General features: G+C 38.8%; 1 protein-coding gene across 1 annotated transcript in view; it reads right to left on the bottom strand.

Annotated features, from left to right (window-relative positions):
- Positions 1–23,904, bottom strand: part of MYO10 (myosin X) — a 154,537-nt gene that overhangs the window by 47,770 nt on the left and 82,863 nt on the right. Inside the window, exons 5-19 of the mRNA XM_021386465.1 lie at positions 21,577–21,711; positions 20,053–20,177; positions 19,144–19,157; positions 18,943–19,027; positions 18,184–18,287; positions 15,931–16,060; positions 14,935–15,053; positions 14,091–14,237; positions 13,813–13,913; positions 13,509–13,575; positions 11,841–11,933; positions 11,045–11,113; positions 10,786–10,868; positions 9,353–9,461; positions 6,170–6,250 (exon numbers count right to left, since the gene is read on the bottom strand). Of these exons, the coding sequence (XP_021242140.1) occupies positions 6,170–6,250; positions 9,353–9,461; positions 10,786–10,868; positions 11,045–11,113; positions 11,841–11,933; positions 13,509–13,575; positions 13,813–13,913; positions 14,091–14,237; positions 14,935–15,053; positions 15,931–16,060; positions 18,184–18,287; positions 18,943–19,027; positions 19,144–19,157; positions 20,053–20,177; positions 21,577–21,711 (1,462 nt within the window). The remainder of the gene's footprint in view (positions 1–6,169; positions 6,251–9,352; positions 9,462–10,785; positions 10,869–11,044; positions 11,114–11,840; positions 11,934–13,508; positions 13,576–13,812; positions 13,914–14,090; positions 14,238–14,934; positions 15,054–15,930; positions 16,061–18,183; positions 18,288–18,942; positions 19,028–19,143; positions 19,158–20,052; positions 20,178–21,576; positions 21,712–23,904) is intronic.

Here is a 23,904-nt window from a genome sequence, read left to right as displayed (position 1 = left end):
GATTTTTAAATTAGGCAGAAAAGATCTCTAATACACGAGCCACTTACACACCTGTAAATGAATAATACCAGACCTTAACTTTCTACAGACAGCACCGCACACACCCTTTAGTTGTACCTGGGCTACATAACGTATTACCTTTACTTTCAAAGTCTCACAGAGAAGCTGTACAGACAATGATCAGGATTTCTCTCCTCCCTTTTTTATGGATGTACCCTGTAAGGTGCCAGCTCCCACCACCAGCGAACATCACAGCCTTCCTGCAGAAGGCCTACCCTAGGGCTCTGCAGTTGAGTCAGTAAACCATAAAGATGCCTCCATTTATGGTCTAACACTTTTTAGCTTTTAAGTGCTGGGCTCAGCCTCCTTAGAAAAGCCACAAAGGCACCTATGCTCCAGTAAAGAGACCCAGAGTCTGCTGACTGAACGAGGCTGGTGTATAGACCACATGTTTGGGACACAACTGCAGTGGGATGTGCATACAAATTTGAAGCTGGGACACAGTCCTAAGGATATTTTTTTTTAATAAAGATTTCTAAAAATAAAGATTTTACCCAGATAGCTAGTAATCCAGTGCTGAAAGTTTAACAGAATGGCCTTGAAGCTCAGAGTCCCCCTCTCTACATCTTGAGGCTGCCCTTGCTGCAATGGCATTATGTTAGCTCTGTCCTCATGCTTATTTCTGCAAAATAACTCCTTACAAAGTAAACTCAGTAATTCATATGGTCATGGCTCAGTAGGACAATATTCTAGCCTGACAACCAGTTCACACACTGCATTCACTGAACTTCTACCAGCTCCACGCCCTGTGTACAATCATCCTTGCAGATGGGACCAAGCTGTTCTCTCACTGTTCCTCTGTACCACGTTCCCTGAGCTGTTCTTCTAATTGGTGTTTAGGCTGTTATCATGCTATACTTATGTTTGTAATTATTCAGAACTATTTTAAGAGCACAATTTTCATTCAGACGCCAAGTGAATGTTTGTATCTTACTTCATACTAGAGGACATGCTGCTTGCTATTTCAGTATCTCATAGCTCTTTAATGACCTATGCCTCAAAGTGCATCGTAGGTGCCAACAACCTTACCTTGATCCTTTTAAATAGCTGTGTCCTCAGAAGCACTGTTAGCAATCTTAGCACCTGGACACTGATTTTTCCAGAATGAAGAGACAGCACGATGATAGGACTCCTAAGTAAAATTAATCCCCACAGAATCCATTACAGACCTTTTTGTACCTACCTTTACAGTAGGTTTACAAAACAGGCTTAATTTTGTCTCATGTCTTTACCTCGCCTAATTAAATGTTAAGATTTTAAAATATATATGTAAAATAATTGCAAAGAAAAATAACTGCCCTTTCAGAGTTCACATGCTTCAGAGAAGAAGGTTAGCATCTTGCCAGTGGCCAGACTATCACTGCAACAGGGGAATGAGAGCAACAATACATGAGTAGTGAGTGAGGTGAGTAGAAGCCCAGCAATTCTGTTGAAGCAACCTGCTCCAACACAGGTTTCCTAAACACAAAAAGTGAAATTCTTACCTACATCAGAAATTTCACGCCAATTCTAATGAAGCCAGGATTTTGTGCACTGGGACCAAACTGGACCAAGAGCTGGGCCTGTTTCATTAACCAAAGAGAAGTGGATGTGCCTGTCTGAGTGCGTGAGAAAACAGCAGTGGCTGAACCTGTTGAAGTCTCAAGAACAGGAAATTACAGACGCTAGCTGTAATAATCAAAGTTTTGAAAGAGATTAGCACAGATAAGGTTGTCCTAGAGAAAAAATGCAGATGCTGGAAGTAGGGGCCATTCATTGTGATTTTAACAATATTAAGACTCAGAAGAAAAATTCTGAATGGAGAAGAGAACTTGAGAAGGCAATTAAGCCAACTGCCAAGACTGGCTTCTTCTGGCCAATGGGAGAATTTTTGCCTCTGGAAGAGCCTGCAAAGAAAGTGCAGATCTTAAATTTACACAGAACAGTCTTCTGAGTAGCACCAAGGCTTAATAAGTTTTTATTAATACCAGCAAACTTGTAAGAAATATGGACATAGCTTGTTTTAAAAAGACTTTTAAAAAAATTATTTAATATGCGCAAAAAGGATAGATGGAGAACAGAAAGACAAGGTCGCAGGGATGAATCATCATCAGATAGAAGAGGAGGCATGCAAAGAAACATGAGGAAAAAAACAACAGAGAAAGTTGTGTCAAAGTTCAGAAGGATGGAATGATACATAGTTCTGAATGCAGCACTGAAGTTAAGGGAAATGAAGGAGAAAGGGCTTCATTAGCAGAAAACACTCATTAAGCATTCCAAGTGGAAAAGTTTCCAAGTTATGGCGAGTTCAGAAGAGACTGGAAACTGTGAAAACAGATAGACTGATTGTTTAGGGGTCTTCCAAAGATTAATGGGTCCTCTGTTCTTCTGTCTGAGGCCTGGTTGCAGAAATGTCTTGTGACAAAAGGTCATAGACTTTATGTGCTCTCTTTAGGAAATTGCTCTAATGAGTGTAGATCCTGCTTTGATATGTAAATATTTAGTAGTCTACTGCTTATGATGAATTGTTTTTGCTTGCCACTGTAACAGATTTGAAAATTAAACTTTTGGTCAATTAAAAATCAAATAATTACTGTAAATTATCACATCTCTTATCCAACGTGAATAAACTTTAATGACTAGAAGAGCAGAGGAAGAACTGTCAGCTGCATATTCTGCTTTTCAAAGCTTTGAACATCTTCCATTTGTTTATCCTCATTCACCTACAGAATTCAAACGTACTTCTAGAGTGAAACAGCTCTTGGTCACCTCCACCTCCTCCTCTCCAGGATTACAAGGGATGCACCCTGATGAGTGTCACCTATTAGTATCCAATCAAGAGAGCAACAAGTAGCTTGAGAGGCTTCGCTCTTGATGACACAACTTAATCTCTCTCCTTTCAGAGTCTTTCTGGTCCAGCTCTCTTTTAATGCCACATATTTCAAAAAAAGCAGCTATGCTGGACTTTTCTTTCACATCATTTGTTAATTCTCAAGCATTTATTTTATTTAAATACTTCTTAAAGGATGACATTTTAGCATTCCACGTCACTGCTACTGCAGAGTAAAAACTATGGACAGAAAATGTACTGAAAAATGCTCAAAGAAGACTCTAGTCTTTTTCAGTCCTAACTTCTCTCTTTCAGGGCCTCATCTGGATGTTTCAAGCAGTTGTATATCTATCCAACCCTGCTCAGTGAGGCACATACATGATAATCCCTGGTAGCCCTTGTATTGTTAACATCTCTCTGAGCCGTGCCGGCTCAGCGCTATGGAGACCTATCCACCTTGTTTTCCTTTGTCTAGCTGGAAAAAAAAGCAACAAGTCATATGACAGGAGAAACTATGACAGTTTTAACTCTAATGTGATGTGTATCCGTGGAATCCAGCCAAGCTACAGAAGAGACAATTGCTGTTCACAGCTCTGCTTCTACAGCAGAACTGTTCAGGAGGAGCTGAACACTACCAACTAATACCACCTAATTCACCAGATGGCATTAAAAATCCCCGTGCTGGTGAGACAGAAGGAACAGACAGCAGTGCCCAGCAGACAAAATGGCAAATCACAAAAATCCATTTTGAGAACAATTCCTTGAGTAAAAAATGCCATTCGCAAGTATTATGTATGGTTTTCCCTCTAATTTTCCCACCAAGTTTCCTACTGCACCAGCTTCAACAAGTAAAATGCATGACCCTTTCCCTATTCCAGCATCAATCTAGTTCTTCAAATGGACTTTTTTTATTTGTTGAAGCCATCTAATTAATCTTGCAACCAAATTAATGCAAATGTTAAACAAAGACAACCATTTTTGTGTAAGATTTCATTGATACGTTTGTACGTACTTTGAGAAATTCCTGTAGACAGTCCTTTACAATTTTTTGCTGCATGGAATCCTACACTTAGATGTGGTTTCTGAGACTGAAGCAGTCTCAGGCTTCTTTAAATCTTCCATTTTAACAGCTGCTAACTCTGTGAGAACTTTGTTTTAATGCCAGTAAAATGTAAGTGCAGATACAGTAGCATATGCCAAATTCATCAGGGATGGAGCATTCCAGTGGGAAACTGTGTGAGAACAAGGAATATGGGAGTGGGAACTCAGCTGCTTCCTTGCTATGGAAACGCAACAAGCGCCCAGTCCTTGCATCAACCGTGGCAAATCCATGCGACTTTGGCACTGTGGAGATGAGCCCTTCTTGGATGCAAATGGACAGACAAGAAAAAGAATGCAAATTACTGAACTAATTCTTATACTCCAGTGGCAGCAGGTGGGCTTTATAAGGGTTGTGGGGCTTCCAGAAAGAAATGGGAGGAGGCTTTTCAAAACTGCATTCTTTTGGTGATCAGAGATGTTGCTGCATACATCCCTTGGGGGTACTGGTGGATGGGAAGCTGGACATGAGCCAGCAATGCGCCCTTGCAGCCCAGAAAGCCAACCATATCCTGGACTGCATCAAAAGACGCGTGGCCAGCAGGGCAAGGGAGGTGCTCCTGCCCCTCTACTCTGCATTGGTGAGGCCTCACCTGGGCTACTGCGTCCAGATGTGGAGTCCTCAGTACAGGAGAGACACAGACCTGTTGGAGCACATCCAGAGGAGGGCCACAAAAAGGATCTAAGGGATGCAACACCTCTCCTATGAGGACAGGCTGAGAGAGCAGAGGCTGTTCAGCCTGAAGAAGGTTCTGGGTAGACCTGAGAGCAGCCTTTCAGTATCTAAAAGGGTCTGTAAGAAAGAAGGGAACAGACTCTTTAGCAGGACCTGTTGTGATAGGACAAGGGGAAATGGTTTCACACTAAAAGAGGAGAGATTTAGACTGGATATAAGGAAAGAGTTTTTTACCATAAAGGTGATGAGGCACTGGAACAGGTTGCCCAGAGAGGTGGTGGATGCCCTACCCTGGGAGACATCCACGGTCAGGCTGGATGGGGCTGAGCAACCTGATCTAGCTGTAGGTGTCCCTGTTCATTGCACAGGAGTTGGACTGGATGACCTTTAAAAGTTCCTTCCAACTCAAACAATTCTATTATCCTATGACAGGTGCTCACTGACTCCCGCTGCGAGCCGAGGCTCTGTCATCCATGGGGTCTTGAATACCTAGAGGCTGCAATGCAAAGTGTACTCAGAGCATCAAATACTTCCAAAAACATAAAATAGGTTCTGTTCACCTCCTGGCTGCTCCCTCTTGCTGAGATGCACGCAGTCTGCATGTTATTTGACATGCTACAAGGAACAGTACAAAAGTGGAGTTAAAAGCAGCATGTAAAGTCAGGGAGGCACCATCCAGATAATCCAAAAAAGCTGGAATGACATTTGCCAGATTTGATGATTTTTTTTGGTGCTGATTAACTATAGATCCCACAGGAATGTAGTATAAAAACCAGATTTATAGCAAAGTCACCTATTTCTAAGTTACAACATGGAAACCATAAACCAGATTTGTTAGTACCTGTACTTGTTGCATTTTTGACACATGCTGACTATTCTGAACAACAGTCTATAAAGCCAGAAATGGGCACATAAAATCCCAGAATATCAGAACCAGCTAATAACATCAACTTTAGCGATTGCTGTATTATTATCTCTTTATCTCCTACAGAGCCCTCCAACATATCCAAGGCTTGACATTGTCTTTCATTATCTGCAACTCAAAGATAAATTGATATAGTAAGCCTCAGTTTCCAAGCCTCTTTTTAAAACATAATTCTGTAAGAATAGCAGCTAGAATGCCTAGAACTGCACATATATTGAAAGACTATGATGACAGCCAGTCACTGGTACCTGTTTTGCTATTTGTACCACCATTCACTTCCTCTAATGATTTAAAACTCATGTTGTAGTTTTGACATTTTTTTCCCAAGCAGGCTCTCACAAAGTTGTCAAATGTGCAGCATTTTATAATTTTTTAATACGCACCAGAGAGTTTTGAACAATGGCTATTAAAATGGTGCCCAGAGACAATGCCTGCCTGCAAAATTCAAAAACTTTCTTCCAATGCCTTTACTTTGAAGATTCTTTTACAAAGTTAGTGAAGAGTGCTACTGTCTGCTTCATGCAGCCATAAATAACCACACGGTCAGTGAGAAGTTAGGCTTGGGACACACAGAAACGATGGGAACAATTTTAAATCTTACCTTCTGCACATTGGGCTTGATGCACCGAACAAAGAAAGGATTTGAAGAACTCAGCGTTGCCATTAAAGAATGAAGTGATTCCTAAAACACAAAGACAGCACTTCACAAGTGGGCTTTTTGTACAAGTAAAATTCCCTGGCAAAAGGTCTTATAGCTTAGCTCAGCAGAGAGTATCTACTGCAACACCTAGTGGTTCACACCAGAAATTACAGAGTTATTTAAGTTCTTGTTGGACAACAAACATACAGAACAAATACATGCGTGCTTCTACTGTACCTTCTGACTGAAAACATCATCACTGCCCTACAGTGAACAAGATGTACAGATCGATATGAAGGAAGCTGTTCATAAGGAAACACCAAGCTGGAAAATTGCTGTTTCAAGTATCTTTGAGTGAATGTTAAAAGATTTAGGATCCATACTCACAATCTGCTATACTCAAGCAAGTCACAAAGCAAGACAAGGGGTCTATGGTAGAACTGAATAACTGCAAAAAGCAGGATTCCTCTTTTCATTTCAGCCACCCCATACCCACTCATTTTTCATTTTCCCTTCAATCAGCAGCATTTTGTGCAAACAGAGTTCCCCTCTCCTATACAGCGTCGCTCTTGCTAATAGGACACTGTGGCAGTAAATATAATTCAACAAGAAGGCAGAAAAAAAATTTAAAACATTCTTGAAAAAATACTTTAGGATACAGTAGCCAATGTTTTATCAGTACTTATTTTTCAAGCCAATGTCCCAAATTTACAAAAATTGAGTGAAGGATATGGTGGCAAAGAAAACATCTCAAAGACAACACTTACAGCATTAAGCAGTTCCACAGTTATTTCATTTGATAGCTAACTGCATTTAATAAGAGAAAGACAGATTACAAGTTTCAGTAAAAATAAAATACTCTGAGTTTTGGAACTCTGTGTGACCCAACACACATTAGGCTATCAGTTATCTTAACCTCAAACGGGAGATAAAAATCACAAAAATCCCTCAGTCCTTTTATGATTATTATTTTAATTACACATCCACTCCTTTCCCTCCTGAGCCATCATTCCATATCTTATTCCAACTTGCCCCATTCTGTATCATTAAATATGATATACCACTTAAAACTGCAGTTTTATATTTACTTTGCAGAGACACAAATGACTGAACAGAGCCCAGGCTCGAAACGGCCCTGAAAACTAGCAATGATAATGCTTTATCCCTCAAAGGTAGCTCTGTGTGCCAGGCAGCAGAGAGAGAATACAGAGCAAGCTGCCAAGGAGAGAGAAAATTCGCTTTTTAAAGGAGCAACACTGTGTGCCCTACCATATGTTCTTGAGCGAAACTGCCAAGGGCAGTGTGTTGCAACAAATTCTTGCTTTCATCTGCAAACCAAGGGCTTTCTTGATAATTAAACATGAAGTGATAAAGGCAACAGGCAAAGTTGTGGATGTGCAAAGATCCACAGAGCCAAGGGAGCAAATGGTGAAGTGACTGGAGACACAAATGATAGTTGTCTGGCTTGTTTGCCTTTGCTGGCCTCCAGACCAGGAGTCAAGGGCAGCAAATATTAAACAGCAAGAAGACACAAAGATACAAAGACAAATATTTTAGTGTAAGGACAAATATTTACAGCTTTAAAAAGTAAAACCTGCATGAGCATTACCATATCTATGGACAACTAAGTCAGTTCTTCTAGCAACAGTGGCAACTACTTGCACAGATTAGAAAGTTGGTCAGTCCAAACTTGATATTTTTCACAGCCATCTTTCATACAGGTACCCAGATTTTACAAAGTTCTGCACACCTTTAAGTCAGTGTTTGATGAATAACCAATCTGAAGTAAGCCCTGCTTTAAGCAACAGGCTAAAATCGGTGATAGCCAACTTCAGCTATTCTACATGCACCCCCTGGCCTGCATTAGGCAGCACTCTGAATCAAGGATGTCAAATGAAAAAGAGCAGGTTAACCAACTTATACTAAGAATTTTGCCTTCACAGTTTTATTCAATTTCGGTCAGCTGAGATGAGACGTACTAATCCCCAGGAGGCTTTAAATTATGGAGAAAATGCCCAAACAGATCCTTTGGGGAAGGTATACAAGACAACTTCTTGTAAAGCATCCTGACAAGTTAATGGTCAGTTACTCCAGCTTTACATAAGAGGCAATCATGTTTTTACTTCATATTTTACTATGTTTTATGCTGTCCACGTATCCTGATGAAGCTGAGATAGAATTTGATCACATTTTTGCTTCCATTTTACAATGAGTAACATACAGAGTTCTATGTAGTAACATCTGAAGATCTGCTTTGCACAAAAACAAAAAACCTATGTGGAAACAGTATCTTCCCTTATCCTGAAAAGATATTAAATCATACCATCTCATCACAAGAAGTATTCTGTGAGACAAGCAATGACAGCACAGAGCAGGCTGTCCATGGAATGTAACATCAGTATTTTTAATAAAATACACTGTGTGCGTCCTAGCATACATTACTTGCTGTTCTGTCCAACAGTCAGCAATAGTCTATTAGGATAAAATCTGCCCTCAAGGGGATTGAGTCTGCATCCTTTAAAAAAGAAAAGTGAATGAAGAGTGCAAATGTATATTAATTTAAGCAAAATGAAAGACAACTAATCCAGACTTGTACTCAGGCAATTTAAGGAGGGGTCTGTGCCAATCTTTTAAATACTTTGCAGATAGACCTTATGCTAGATTTCAATTTGGTGCCATTCTTGATGGCAAGGCTATAAAGAGGCATAAAAAGGTGTTTAATAAAAATGCTTTCCGAACTAAGTTAAAAAGAAGTGCAACACCTTAATGAGATATTTACCCAGAGCTTATTTTTCATTGCACGCAGGCACTGCTGTAAGGCTTTATGCCACTATGTGGTCGGTTTTGAATTAGAAAGAAAAAAACAAGACCAGTGACCAACTTCATAGTAGAGCTTTAAAAAAAGGACAGGTAAGCAAATGGAAAGCAACTGGAGTTTTGTGTGGATGGTGTGATGTGAAGGTTGGCTTCTGCTTGAAGCTAGCTAGTATGCCCCATCAGCTGATTATGAAGTACGGTGCCCTAAAAGAGATAACAGTGCTTTGATGCTTAATTTTCACTTATTTTGATCTGCAACTGTTCTTTACTGAACAGGATTTATCTGTCACTGATTAGCTACAGAGCAGAGATGACACAACTACTAACCTTGAACTGTAGACTGACAGTGGGTTTTCTGTGCTTGCTTCCGCATTTAAGAGTGTCTTGATTGTTGCGACTTGAAACGTGTTCAAATAGATCATAGATGAAATCAAGACTGAAACAGAAAGGAAACATAAAATCTCCCAAGTGTACATGATTTACAATTACAAAATGCAGAGTAAGCTCTGTCTCTTTGAAAGCAACTCCTCCACACAAACAATGCTGATCAATTTTCTCTAAAACTTTTAATAAACTCTAAACTCTACCTTTGCAGAATTTATTCAGGGGAGCAAAAAAAACCCAAAAAAACAAAACACCAAACCAAAACATAACAAAGATGTTCTTTCCTCTTCTTTCCCAACACGCAATTACGGAAATGAGTGAAGAATCTTTACTGCATTTTACTCCATTCACTCAAACAAAACTCCAAGCAACTGTAACGAGTACTTAAGGATTAAAATCCAACAGTTCCTATTTCTTATGGACTACAACACAAAACAGCTACCCACATGAGCTTCACATTCAGATGCTAGCTGTATATGCTATTTTGCACGCTATCAGTTTGGTATTCCCCTCCTACCACTTCTACAGAAACACAGATCTTTTAAATTCAGACAGACATTGGCACCAGGTTCTGTATCTTTAACTCATTTGCTACTTCTAGCTACGTGCTTCAATTGACAGGTGTCATGTCAGACACATCACAAAAACAAGGAACATACCGAAGGAAATTCTCACTAGTGGTTTCCCCTGCACAGAAAAGCTGAGAGATTTACAAACTCCCAGAGCAAAGCAGGATGACTAGATGGACTAAGGTAGCAGCTGAGATCAGAAACAACCCGGGAGCCCTCTGTGTCCTAGAATCTAAATCATATCTTTACAGAAAGGCATGTGGTTCTGCTCAAGCTCACAAAGTACTGTAAGGATCTTGAGACCTTACACAACAGAATGACAGGAGGCACACGAGTAGCAGACATCCAAGAGTAGAATTCCAGCAAAATAAACTAATTTTGGAAATCTTTCCTTTTAAACCATTGTGACTAATTTGCACTGTGGTAGGTCCTGAACACTAAGCTTTGAACCAAATTAGGGAATGCCAGAAATACCAGGAAATTGAGCTATATATGAAACAAAAATCATGCAATCACGCTGCCTGTAAGGCATCCTGAAACAGTTAAAAACCATCAACAAGTTTCAGTATCCTCACTTATCAAGTAGCAAGTCGGCTGTCTAGTACCCCTCTGTACTGAATAGGAACAAAGTACTGTACACAACATGGGAAAGCCTGACTCAGTAAGAACTGATTACAGCCAGATCTAGTATTTATTTATTTCAACTCTGTAATACTATGAAACATTTAGCATACTCAAACCCTAGCAGAACTAGGTGATATGACAGCTTTTAACATGATATCCTAAATAAAAATCACAGAAATGTACCTGCTTTCACGAAGCAAGTTCAGGAGATCATCTCTGAACGTATCTCTGTTCTTCTCCAAGATCCCCCGGACATCATACTGGACCTAGCAGGAAACAGAGCTGATTCGAACAACAAGCCAAGCAGTCAAGCAGCTCTCACAATGGTGCTGCTGTAAAAAGCACTGAGGGAATACAGCGCTTTAGTTAATTTTCAGCAGCCTCAGGGTAAAATTAAGCTAATGAAAGCTCTGTTTGGAATAATTTCAGCAAATAAAATTACCTCCCCAGCATAGTGCTTCACTCCAAAGTTGTGAACAGCAACTCGTGGTTTTACATAAAAAGGATTGTTCTAATTGGAGGAAAAAGAAAAGAGAAAAATATTTTGAGGGAGTCAGGGAGCAGAATAATATTATCTTCTAAACCCAGATTTAAACAAAACATTGTCTTTCTGCAAACTTCCCAGAGGATCTGTACTGCAAAAGCAAACAACCAACTTATAATGATAATAGGATTTGTTAGTCTGGGATGCTCCAAATACAATAATAACAACAGATTTATAGCATCTACAGAGGCATTATACTAAAGCTGAAACCATCTGGCAAACCCACCTACTGAAGGCATTTTGAAACGGAAGGCTCTGCCTTAAACCAGGAGTTTCAAAGATCAGTAAGCGTACTCCTGAATCACCAAAGTTCTTGAAAATATTTCCAGGATTACAACTAAAGGTAATACTAATCTGTACAGAGAGTTTGGTAAATGACATCAACATGAGTACTTCATCAAATCAAAAGAAACTGAAAATCTAGGTAAACTGGGTTACTGCAGATTGTCAGAGCTCTGTGAGCAGAATTTGACCTGTTCACCAATATGGAACTCTAACTGGACAGTAGCAAAGTATGACTGGACAGTAACAAGATAACTGACTTAATCCTCAAAGCAAATGATGTGGCCTGCCATGCAAGTAGGATCACGTCCAATCCTCTACAACTATGAACTATATTTGAACCACGTATTTCTACAAAAGCAGAAGGACCCTCCATACTGCACACAGAACACAACAGCAAAACATCACATACAGCGTGCTGAGCATTCAGCTTCTCCAGTAAAGTGGAGTCAGTAGCTTGAGGAAAATGGCTTTCTTCATTGATGAGTGCCAGCAGGCCAAGTTTCTAGAACAGTAAAAACAGTCAGAAGATGAATTACACAGATACAGACCTTGTCCGCAGTTTGGAAAAATGATATGTTCTTGAAGTTACTATTTGCAGAGAAATGCAAAGCCAGAAGTACATGACTAAAAACCCTGTCTCCTAGAAGACTGCAATCCTATTTTCCTGGCATTATTCCTTTTGAAACAGACAGCATATGATATGCGGGCAAAATAAAGAAAAAAGCAGCTACTGGAAGAAGCCACAGTCTTCTTGATGTAGGGAGCTTTTAGGTACATACAGCGACGCTGGCCCAGAATACAACTCCAGCCTCCAGGATCTCAGGTGATCGGTAAATTAGGAGCTCCTCAAGTCCGAGTTGTTCAACAATTTTTCTTCCACGAATTTATCTATTTACTTGAACCAGTGAGAACTTCTAGCACCCACAGTGCCAAGGGCATAGCAAGAGATGCACAGCTTAACTATGCACCATGCAAATCAGATCCTCCCTTTGTTTTGCATATGTCTCTGTATAATTTCCTTTGATGTTTCCTACTTCTTGTACTACCACAGGTGGTAAACAAAGTAAGCTACTTTGCAATTAATTAATATGTCCAGCAAGTTTTAGGTTGATGCAGCCTCTCAGAAAAACACAGTTCTTCAGGTGCACATTTTAATAAGTTACCTCCCATCAGCCAAGAGGAGCCTCTGCCAAACTCCACTGTCCTAATGGCAGTCACATCCCGACAGATACATTCTTTGCCTACCACTGCAGTTTCTGTGATCATTTGAACTCAAAAAGCCATTTACTCCACTACAGGGATAAAATCATGCTGCTTTCTTGTACTGCTGCCAGAAGTGAACACGAATGAAACTGCATGCAACTTAGGCTTGGACATCTAGCCAGATGGAATCCAGCCATTTCTAGGCAGTGATCTTAGTTCTCATCTGCCCTTTGTTGCTAATATTTCTGTTAATAATCATGCAGAAACCTCATGCTCTTTTACGAATTTATTTAGTACTAATCAGAACACGTCAAATTAGAGATGAAGCAAAAATTGTCAGGCAACCTGGGAAAAGCAGCTATGGGAGAAAGGCACTGTCATTCTTTCTGTCCCATCCTAGCCCCTTCTGCCACCTTCCAATGTCCTCTTTGGACTTGGAAAATCTTCAACAAAAAAATATCTTGCATTTTACATTTTAAATTTGGGCTCTGTTATGTTAAATTTGTAATTTTTACTAATGTATTGATTATTAGTGTAATTAATATTAAAATATGCAAAAAAACAGCGAAGAAAGATTCATAACTGAAGACAATTACAATTCTTAACCATTTCCAAATATTGTTTTTGTATATGGTGGTACATTGTTAAAAGTTACTACAAGAAAAGATACGTATGTTGAATTTAGAACATAATCTAGAATATGTTCATGCATAAAAACCATCCCATTAAAAGTTCACTGCTTAAACACACAAGAGCCACTACCACCTACAACTGTTTTTAGCTGTGGTTTTTTTTTAAATGTCAGCAAGTGATTTAAAAACATTACTTAAGAACACAACCTAGAATTAGGTACTGGTATCAAATACTTTATTACCTTTTCAATAAGATCCAAGCATTCTCCATTGTCCGTCCAGTCAATATCCTCCCAAACTAGACCTTCCCTAAGGAAAATAAGGTGAGCCTTTTTATTGATAATTACAGGGCAAAGATTTTAAATATACAAATGGGAGATGCTGATGGGTTTGTCTTGCAAACTAATGTGAAATCAACTTGCTTTTAAAAAAATTACAGCCACAGAATAACGTATTTTCAAAGTAAGCTAAAGAAGCTGGTAACCCAAATTTCAAGTGAATATTTCTGTTTCCAAAATTCTTTCAAATTTCACCTGTAACTCTTACCTGCTGTATTCCAGTTGCTCCAAAGAAAAGATGTGCTTATTGAAATACTCCTGGAGCTTTTCATTTGCATAGTTAATATTGAACTGTTCAAAACGGTTTACCTAAAAAGACAAGAAATTTTTAAAAATGCATATGCTCAGTATTTTTCTTCGCAAACAATGAACTGATTTAAGTCATAACGCATTTAATAATCAAGTTCCAGTGAAGATGACAAATATATACAGAACAATGAAGCATTAGCATCAGATAATCCATCCTAACAAACTTTTGAAATGTACCTCAAAGTTTTCAAATCCAAATATGTCCAAAATTCCAATGGACTTGAAGTCCTCCTTGCTTCTGATTCTGCTGTTGATTTTCTTAATGACCCAAGCAAAACACTGAGAATAAAGTGCCATAGCCATAGAATCTCTGCTATCTATTGCCTGCAATAAAAATAACACAATACCTCAGTCAGCACTGTAACTGAGAACTTAGCAGACTTAGCCAGCCAGTGTTCTCTGCACAGCATAAGGCAAGCTATAATGCAGTTTTACATTCCTATGTACCTTGACAATAATTGTCTTAATAGACACCAAGATTCCCAAATTAAGCTTTAACAGGGTAAGTCATAGCATATCTAATCTATATGGCTCTAAAATTACATTTCAAAACTAAAGCAGTCAAAGATTAGAAAGCTACAGGCTTAAAGCAGTCAAAGATTAGAAAGCTACAGGCTTAAATTGAAGAAAAGAGAAGGGTAGGAAATAACACCTTAATTTGTCCCCTTCCATTAGTAAGCATATTTAATGAAAATCCTCAAAAACACCTAAGAGAAACATCCATAATGAATAATGTTAGCCTACATGATTAGAATTTGGAAAAAATGTTAAGCAATCAGACTTAATAACAATCACAAGAGCCAGACTAGAAGGCTAGGCAAGAATGACAGAATAGGATCTATAGAGATTTCTAGAAATGTTGTTATACCTTTCCCAAAAAGCTAAGCAGAATTTTTTGACAGCAACTTTAATGTATGAGCTAAGCTTCTGTTCCCAAGCAACCAAAGATTTAACTCTGATAGAAAACAGATCCATACATTTAAAAGAGCATAGAAACACATCAAAACACAGATGCCTTTACCTGTTGTATACTAAGAGGTGTTAGGATTTCTTCTCCCCTGAGTATCATTGACCTCTGTGTCAATGCTTCAGTTAGCTGTGTGGAGTCTAACCCCAGTAGTTCTGCAGATCTACCCAGAGCTGGCAAAAGGAGGAGACAAATACAAGCACGTCCTTGAACACATAAGGCTATGAAACTCATTTGTTGACATTATTATCATGATGATCACCATTTAAGATGCTTCTCAGCACCTAAGTATCAAAGATTATCCTAAGATGGGGGTAAGAGACAAAAACAGATAGAATTTCTAAAAGCTGTTTGTGCTACTCACGAGAAGGCACAGTATTACAAACTGAACAGCTGAAGAAATTTAGTAGTAGAAATTCATTATAATTAATTCACTTATTTTTCCTCTTACCACTACATATCAAGGATTACAGCAGTCTTCTTCTTACACCAATATACTTTTCCATACACAAAAAGTAAATCAGAGTCCACATGAATCTGTTTCTGCTTTCTTTGGGATGATGAGAATAAAGAAAACCAATGAATTTTTTTTCCTCACATTTGTATTTTAATTTGCCATTTTTCTATGATATGTAAGACAGTAGAAAATGTTATTTTTTACTGCTATATATGAGCAAATATTTAAAATGTTCATAAGCCTAGTCTTTCCTTAAACATTCCTAGTTAAGGAACACTCTTTTGCACTCAAGTTTTGGCATTTTTCTGATGCAAAAAATATAATTTCAAACAAGCAATTAAAATGGGATTTCACTGGTATTAATGGAATAAATATATGTTCAAGGTATTTCCTAACTGAGATCTAGCACAATGAAGACTTATCTGCTTCATCTGTTAAAAAGGAAAACCAACACTTCAATTGATGTTTACAGATGCTAAAATGCAATAAGACCCTTTCAATGTCTTTGCTGTGGTCTGATATACCAGTAATGAATCTAAGTTTCACAGCCTCGAGAAATACTGACATACTACAAGGAAGCACAGCCTTCTCACCTGTTTTGAAGGACACCTGTGCCCCACCAGCAGTGATAAACTCAACGTTTCCCAGATGCAAAATGCCAGCCAACAGCCTCAAAACTTCTCGCACCTCTTCCTTGCTGAACTGCATCACTTCCATTGCAGTCTGGAATGACATGTGGACTTCTTAAAAAAAAGAATGCACACCGACTGAAAAATGAGGACAAGAACAAACCCACCAACTGTGCTGCCAGGCCCGGTCAGTACTGACAGAGGACTAGAAGGAATTAATTCCTTTGGCTTCAGCAAAAAATTAATTACCAGAATTTCCCAAACTTGGGTCTAATATGCTCCTCACTTGAGACCAGATCACAACTTTTTACCCTTACAGTTAAGGCACAACAAGTTATGGTCACTGTAGGTAGACAGATGACGTGATACACTTCATTTTTCATAAATTATCAGTTACAAATGGAAAACTTCATTCATGCTGCAATTAAAAGTGTAGAGGCTGAAAGTGTACTTTGTATGGAAGACCTTCCACAACAGAGCACTAAGAAAGGAGGCAGTGCTATGAATTCATCCCCATGCCCACTGTGCAGCTCCTTCCTGTCTCCTACAAAAAGGACATACAAAGGAAAGAATGTCTGAAGTGCAGGCACTTGAGAATCATCTTGTCTCCACGAAAGTGTAAACAAAGAAAGCAGAAGGGGGTGGGGGCAAAAAAAGTTTCTCCTAAGTAATGTTTCCGGGACCTAAATTGTAATAAAAATACAGAAAGCGGATGAATAGAATAGAACAGGAAACAACAGGGAAGTGAGAACGACAAGGTTTCTGCCCGCCTCCTGCTCCAGGAAAGCAGCTGAGCAGCATCATGCTGTGCTCTAAGCATGTCCATGTTTCAGACAGCACAAAAACTCCACCTGCCAACTCGATTTCATACTCCACCCACCCTTAGGTAACTAGGACAAATTAAATGTCAAGCTAATCTACTTAAGCTATGTGACTATAGCATAGTAAGGTACCAACTTTTCCAACAGCTACCCTCCAAATTAGGAAGTTTTATACTAAATATAACTAGTGCATCCAATACACATTAATTTTTCAATTTGGCAAAGAGAGTGAAGTAGCTAAGCAAATATCATTTGGGGAAGGGCATTAAAGTGTTCATTTTTATTGATTTTTAAAACCTACTACACATAACCTCAGTGATTGGTAAGCAATTAGCAAATACCCTAACAGTCAGTACACTTTAATTGCTGTAGCTAATTGCTGACATTAGTATGGGTATAAGACAAAAAGCCATTCAGAGAAAGTCTTCATCAAGATTTGTTTTTTAATCTGAATTTACACCTTACTCATCTCTGTCCTGTAAATAACTCCATACAATTGCATCTCCCACAAGATCTGTATAAAGCTTTGGAATGAAAAAGCAGTGGAAACAGACATACCTGTAATATAAAACAATCTAATAAAACAAATCCTTCTCTATGGAAGAGGCTGGCTACTTCCCAGTTGCTGTACGTTCTGACAGTTTTACGTGAACAATTTCACGTAAGTAACAGACAAAAAATAAGCCTCTTTATAAACATAACTGCCCGTTTCACTGTAGATATAGTAGTTCTATTTATACTGGAGGAAGGCAAAGGAGGGACAGGAAATCTACTACTTTATTTTGTGAGCTTTTATTATGAAGAACAAAGGGCGACTCTGTTGTCAGAGGATGTTTAGAATGAGCCAGGTTTAAAGGCGGGACCCCAGAACGTGCTGTCTGTGCACACCTTTGCTACTGATGCTTTGTTTTATTTGAGATACAGGCTGCCTTGACAAAGGGATCACAGTTCGTGTTTACCGCATGATATGCCTCTCTAGCAAGGCATATGGATAATTTTGGTACAAATATAGATGGTAAGTTCATTATTCCAAACTCCTGTAGATGTCCCACAGTCAGGCAGGTACAGAAGATAGTAAAGGCCTTACTATCTTCTCAACCGATACTATTTTAACTCCGAAACATAATCATGTTACCTAATTATAATCTATTTTGAAATGATACAGTTGAAAATCAAATACTGGAGGGAAGGTAGAGACGTGCTCAAAGTGACAGTAGTGCGTTACGAAAAAACTGAAGTCCCTCTCAGCACAGTCCTCTATGGGAGAGCTCCACACAGAACCAGAATGTCAGAGAGAGCACAGGTAAGTACAGGAAGCCTTTGTTCTCTGCTCTATCAGTTGGCCCCAGGTGTCTGCACCTCTAGCATTTTTTAAAGAATTAGTGAAACAACTCACAATGACTTCTTTGAAAGAATCCTTGTCACTGATTGTCTTATCCACTATACATCCAGACTGATTCAGGTAGTGGTAGTTTTCCGGTACAGATAAGTAAAAATCATCTGATGAGGGGAGAAAAGAGGAAGAGTGAAAAAAAATACCCCAAACAAAAGCTCTCTGCAGATTAGCATGTCAGAGCTACATAGTTAACAATTTGTTTGCTCAGAATTATGACAATGCATGAAACAAAATTCTAAATTAAAATAAAGTACGCTGTTTAATTTTGCTGTGTTTTGCTTTATTTAGCTGTACGATAGAGATAATTCTACTTTTTAGCATGCAAAGACAGCAGGCCCAAAGGGAGATACTGAAACAGCTTTAGGCAAATTTGCACATATACAAATGTCATTTCTTTTGTTTGGTGGATTTATTCTTTATGAGAGAGGATTAGAGGAACCAGGATTCTCCTCTTTGTTGCTGTGGAGTTATTCAGTACAGGCAAAAAAATTCAGCTTGAACAGAGTGAAGCATGTTTGTCCCCAAGTAGTTTTCCCAGGGCCAGAGCAGAAGCTGAGAGAAAAATTACCCACAGCTCAGTGACATTTCTCAACTAAGCAGGTTACTTTATCAAGCAGAGCTCAGATTCACACCCAGTAAATTCCAGCTAGATAAATAATCTATTTCTTTTCGTAGCTTATTAGGTTTCTCCTGCTGTCACTGTGGCTGGCTGCTAATATAGAGTCACTACAGTTGTAGGATTTGAGCTTTGCCACTCACCTTTCTCTCTCTCTTCTATCCCTGCCAGCAGAGCATAGAATATATGATAATTTCTTTCCCCAGGATTTTGTCTTACTACACGATTCTGTCAAAGTGAAGAATAGTTTCTATATAAGCATTTTTAAGAAGAACTTTTTTTATCTACATTTTCAAAGAAAATATCAAGCAAAATTAACTTAGAATGAGCAAACGTCAACTTACTTTTTCCAATAAATCTATAGCCAAGAACAAAAACTCCAGTCAAGGAATAAAACAAAAAGAAATTAATGCAAGAAATTAATGCACAAGCTATTTATAAACTTAATTATTTCATTTGAGATGATAAGAAGATCATCATCGTCTTTTCTTATTACATGTCTATTGCTAGAACAAGATGAACAAAGTAGCAACAATGGTAATATTACAACAGTTAAAATACAATCACACTCCCACACTTCCTTCTTCTCCATCCCATCAAAACTGGACTTGCAATTTCCTGCATTTTAAACAGCATCTGCTTTTCTTTACTTGGTCTTTTATGTAAAGTTTGGGAGCAGCTTTAAGGATGAAATTTGCTCCCTGTGTGGTCAGTTATGTTTTCATCTATACAGCTTTCCATCCTTGGATATGTTCTCATCGACACTCACTTCTGGAATTTGCTCACAGTCCAGTTTTGACACCACAAGGCAAATCCAAGCACCTAACCCACCCTCACTCACACTGCAGAAAAATCAGCAGCTCTGCTCTTTCAAGTACTTTTCTAGTACTGAGAAATGTATCTTCGGACATAATGAAGTAGGGAAAGCTCACAACTGAAGTTAACCCAAGAACTAAGGCTCTATTAGCTCACTACGTAGAAGCATGTGCATGAATCATGCTAGCAGCAGCAGCAATATAAAATCCTGGTCCCCAAAGAGTGTACACATCCCACCCTGACACAAATGCATGGGTGTGTTTGCACAAACACACGCCGAATTTGGTGTTACTACTTCCTTTTACCAACCTAAATCAGGTCAATCTAATTGCATATATTTCAAAATAGGGTAAAAAGATAGAAAAGGGTAAGTCACTTCTCTCTCAGTCCTCCATAGATGAGGTTGCAAACAGAGTCAAATCACCAAACAAGGATACAATCTATAATTCTTCCTCCCTGAATGTTTCCTTTCTGACAGATGTTCAGCTGAATAAACTTCCCAAAGCGGCTTGAGTTGCTGTTGTAAACAGTCTTCGCATTGCCAAAAGCTTCCATAATCGGACTGTGAAAACACGGAAAAACAACAAAAGTGTTAATCTGTGACCAGAATGACTTCAGTTTCACAGGAGACTGGTGAATGGGATAGCACTCCCCTATTTCTAACACCCTCCTCAGCCACAAACTACATCCTCCCTGTTATCCTCAATTTTTTAACAGTGGGCATCTCAATTTTATATCAAGAGATGCAATTATTCACAAACAAGAAGACTGACAGTCCTGAACTACTCGGCAGCTTAATCTGTAATTGTGCAAAAGTTGCACACAGCTCTCATTATAGTACTCAAATCATAGAAATAACAAATCTCAATGCATGCAAATTGTTATACAGAAGTAGGAAAAACAGAGTTTGTCCTAAGGAAATTAAAAAATATATACAAAGATACAGTCAGTAAAAAGATAAAGACAAGATGAAGCATGATAAACAAAAGCAATAGCACCTCAAATTGTCTTTGTTTTTAAATAGCTTAGAACCACGTGTTATTTCATTTGAACACAGAGAACTTTTTAATCTTGTGTAGTGTCCAACTTATCTCATGCATTTACTCATCTGTCTTAACAGTTCTCCTTATCTTCCCTTTACCGCTCGCAGTTTATCCGCACCATGCTGTATCTTGTTCTACCTTATCCTCAGGCTACATAAACCAATAGCTTCTTCCTCTCATCACCCATTTCCCTCTCTGATTACCTGCATTCAGCTCTGAACAAAAATGAAAACTGTGATCACATCTCTCTAGAGCATCTGGGTACTTCTGTTTAATGGAAATTTTCCCATCTTCCAATAATCATTTCATTGTCAAGTACATGCGCCCACATCCTTAATCATATTGTAAGCTCTTTTATTTCAATGACAAAGCTTATGTCTACTGGAAAAAATATTTTTGTTGTCAGCAGTACTGACAACTATAAAAAGTAGTGAGCATATATTACAATGCACATGTACAGAGACTGTCTCTAAACCCCTTCTCAGCAATTCTGTCTTTTCCCGAAAATGAGACCAAGACAATGCCAGTAATAATTTGCACAAACCTACATTAGGAAGAAAGGAAGGTTACTTCATTTGTGAGATGGTTTTCAGGGCATTAAAGGGCATATATGGGTGGGGGGGGGGGCGGAGGGGGATGGTTCAAAGGGGCAGAATTTTCTCCAGTCCTTCACAGCTGCCTGAAGCACTTGGAGATCTTCACAGGATTTTGATCCAACCAACTCATTGTTAATCTCACCGCACCTTAATAGGTGTTGTATAAAAAAGCAATAGGGCCCTTGGTACAAATAAAGAACAAAACTGTGTTTTTCCATTAAAACAGATTTTAAATATTTTCATCTTCTAAAACTGTCCCACCTCTCTTAATAGACCCTTCATTCACCACCCAGGGCTATGTGCAAGGGTACAAATAGAGTACCTGCTCTCAAGAATGGCTTGTTCCACACAGGAGGTCTTCTCTCTGCAAGACATCTCCAGCGAATGTTGGCTCATTGCAGACAAGAACTTGAGAATCAGCTTAGTGCTTTCTGTCTTACCAGCACCACTTTCACCACTGAAATAAGAAGAGGCACAAAGTACTTTGACAGTTACATCCAAAGCTGATGGGAAACATTTCTAGCATAGCTGGTATCTGCACAATCATATGCTTTTGTTTTTTTGCTTAGAAGGTGACAGGCTCAGCACTGGGTCAGGACAATGATCTACCTGCCCACTGTGGACCTCTGCTAGCCACCATTACAGAGATGCCCAGTATTTCCCTCCTGTGTTCCTCCAGCTTCCAGCCATTTGCTGCTCAGAGGGTTCCAGATCTAGAAGAAGGTTCCAGATCTAGACATGGTTTCTGTGTGTCTTGTAACCACAATGGATTTTTCTTTCATTGGTTTCTAGGCATTTACACATACGGTCATGCAGTACTTCTGATTACAACTTTTTTTTCTCCTCAAAACTATGTCTAGTTTCACAGAATTGGTTATATATCATCGATATAAATCAAGTGGAAAAGGGTTTGTACACAGTACTCAATACATGATCAAAGAATGCATTTACTCAATGATCTCTATTTTGTTCTCTATTCATTTATTAGTAAGTATTTGATACTATTTAGTTTTATGACCACTACTGAGCATTAAGTGGATGGATTCTTGGACACCTTTAGCTCTCTGGTATGGTGTTTTTCAGCTTGGGATTCGTTATTTTACGTTCATCAAATTGGCTCTGCAACTTTCTTTGTAAAATGCTTTATAAAACACACTCTTAATGAAATGAAAATCAAGAAGAAGTACACTAAACTTTGAAGCTGCTCATACAATCCTACAGCACGGAGACTAACAGCAGATTAAGTGGGATCAGTCTTTCAGATTCCTTAGAAAACCCACGCCTAAAAAGATGTTGTCAAGGGCAGTAAAAGAAGGTGCTTTTTTAGTACACAGTCAACCTTTACAGCAGCTCTTGCCCCATGAATTTAAGCGTCCAGCTTGTTTCACATCACTGCGCTCAGTATTCTGAATATACTGTGTGACAGGAACCCACAGGGCCCTCACTTAGGAGATTTTTAACCTTCCTCCATGATTTGTTCTACACTGAGAATCTCACCAAGGGCACAATAGTCTGAACTCTGGACTGCCGCAATGGAAAAAGAGTCACAATGAGAATTCTCATTCTGAAGAACATAATGCAAGTGAGGCTGTATCAACACAACTCTAAATCACTTCTCATTTCTGTCCTTCAGCTTTAAATCTCCAAAGACAGATAGGCACAGACAGAATAGCCCCTCTCAGCAAATATGGTTCCTCAAATGCACATGTGAATTTTGGTGTGTCAGTCTCATAAGGAAGCCTTCCCATCACAAGCCTGGGTCTCATCCAAAGAACAGTTTGTTTTATGTTTATCTTCAAGCTGAAGAACAACAAGAAAAATGTCAGGCCATCAGATGATAACAGAGAGAACAAACTGCTGTCAGACAGTGATTTCCCACTCGTGGCACCAAGTTGAATGCAATTCAGGGTGATTCTTGCTGTTCCTTGTATTGCTCTACACTTCTTCTGAGTGCTTTTAAGTGGAACTACTATTATGTCAGAGAGAAGAGTGTTTGCTTGTTTCTGTATCGATTAAACCACCTTAAACAAAGCAGTAATAGAAAAAAAAAACCCTAAAGATATTTTCCTGTTCTTACAATAAGGGTGTATGGGGGCTTGAACTTAGTCCCAACTTGTGAAAATGTCAGCTAATCATGGTGAACTCAGCCCCTTCTTTTGATCACGACAAGCTGCTAGCTATTCTTTGAGCAAGAGGGGCTTCCTTCTGCTCCTGCCAAGGCACCCACACTTCCTACCAGCCCTTCAGCTCAACTGATGGGCATGGCATTTCACTTTCCATGAATAGCAGCTACATCAGCTGAAAAAATCAGAAGACATTAATAGTTTTTTAATGTGTCTGTTGCAGTATAAAATTTATCTGTGGTGGGCTTTTGTTTTTGTTTTAAATGAAATTGAGATCAATGTGAAATTAAGCATTATTTAATAGACATCTTTTGCAGTTACTGAACTAATGTATAACACTTTTTAGATTGGAGAGCAAAAACACCATTTCACAACTGTGTTCTTCAATATGACACTGTTGACATTTAGGCTGCTAAGTCTTTTTTTTATGCAGCAGTATCACCTGTGTAACATAGAATGATAGATAAGCATCTTAGAATGGCTCCATTTAATATTCTCTTTTCTGTAATCTCCTTCTTTTTAACTTT

The sequence above is a fragment of the Numida meleagris genome, chromosome 2 (assembly GCF_002078875.1).
Source record: "Numida meleagris isolate 19003 breed g44 Domestic line chromosome 2, NumMel1.0, whole genome shotgun sequence".
Taxonomy (NCBI): Eukaryota; Metazoa; Chordata; class Aves; order Galliformes; family Numididae; genus Numida; species Numida meleagris.
Note: the sequence above shows the minus strand (reverse complement) of the source record. Positions and strands in the feature narration are given on the sequence as shown.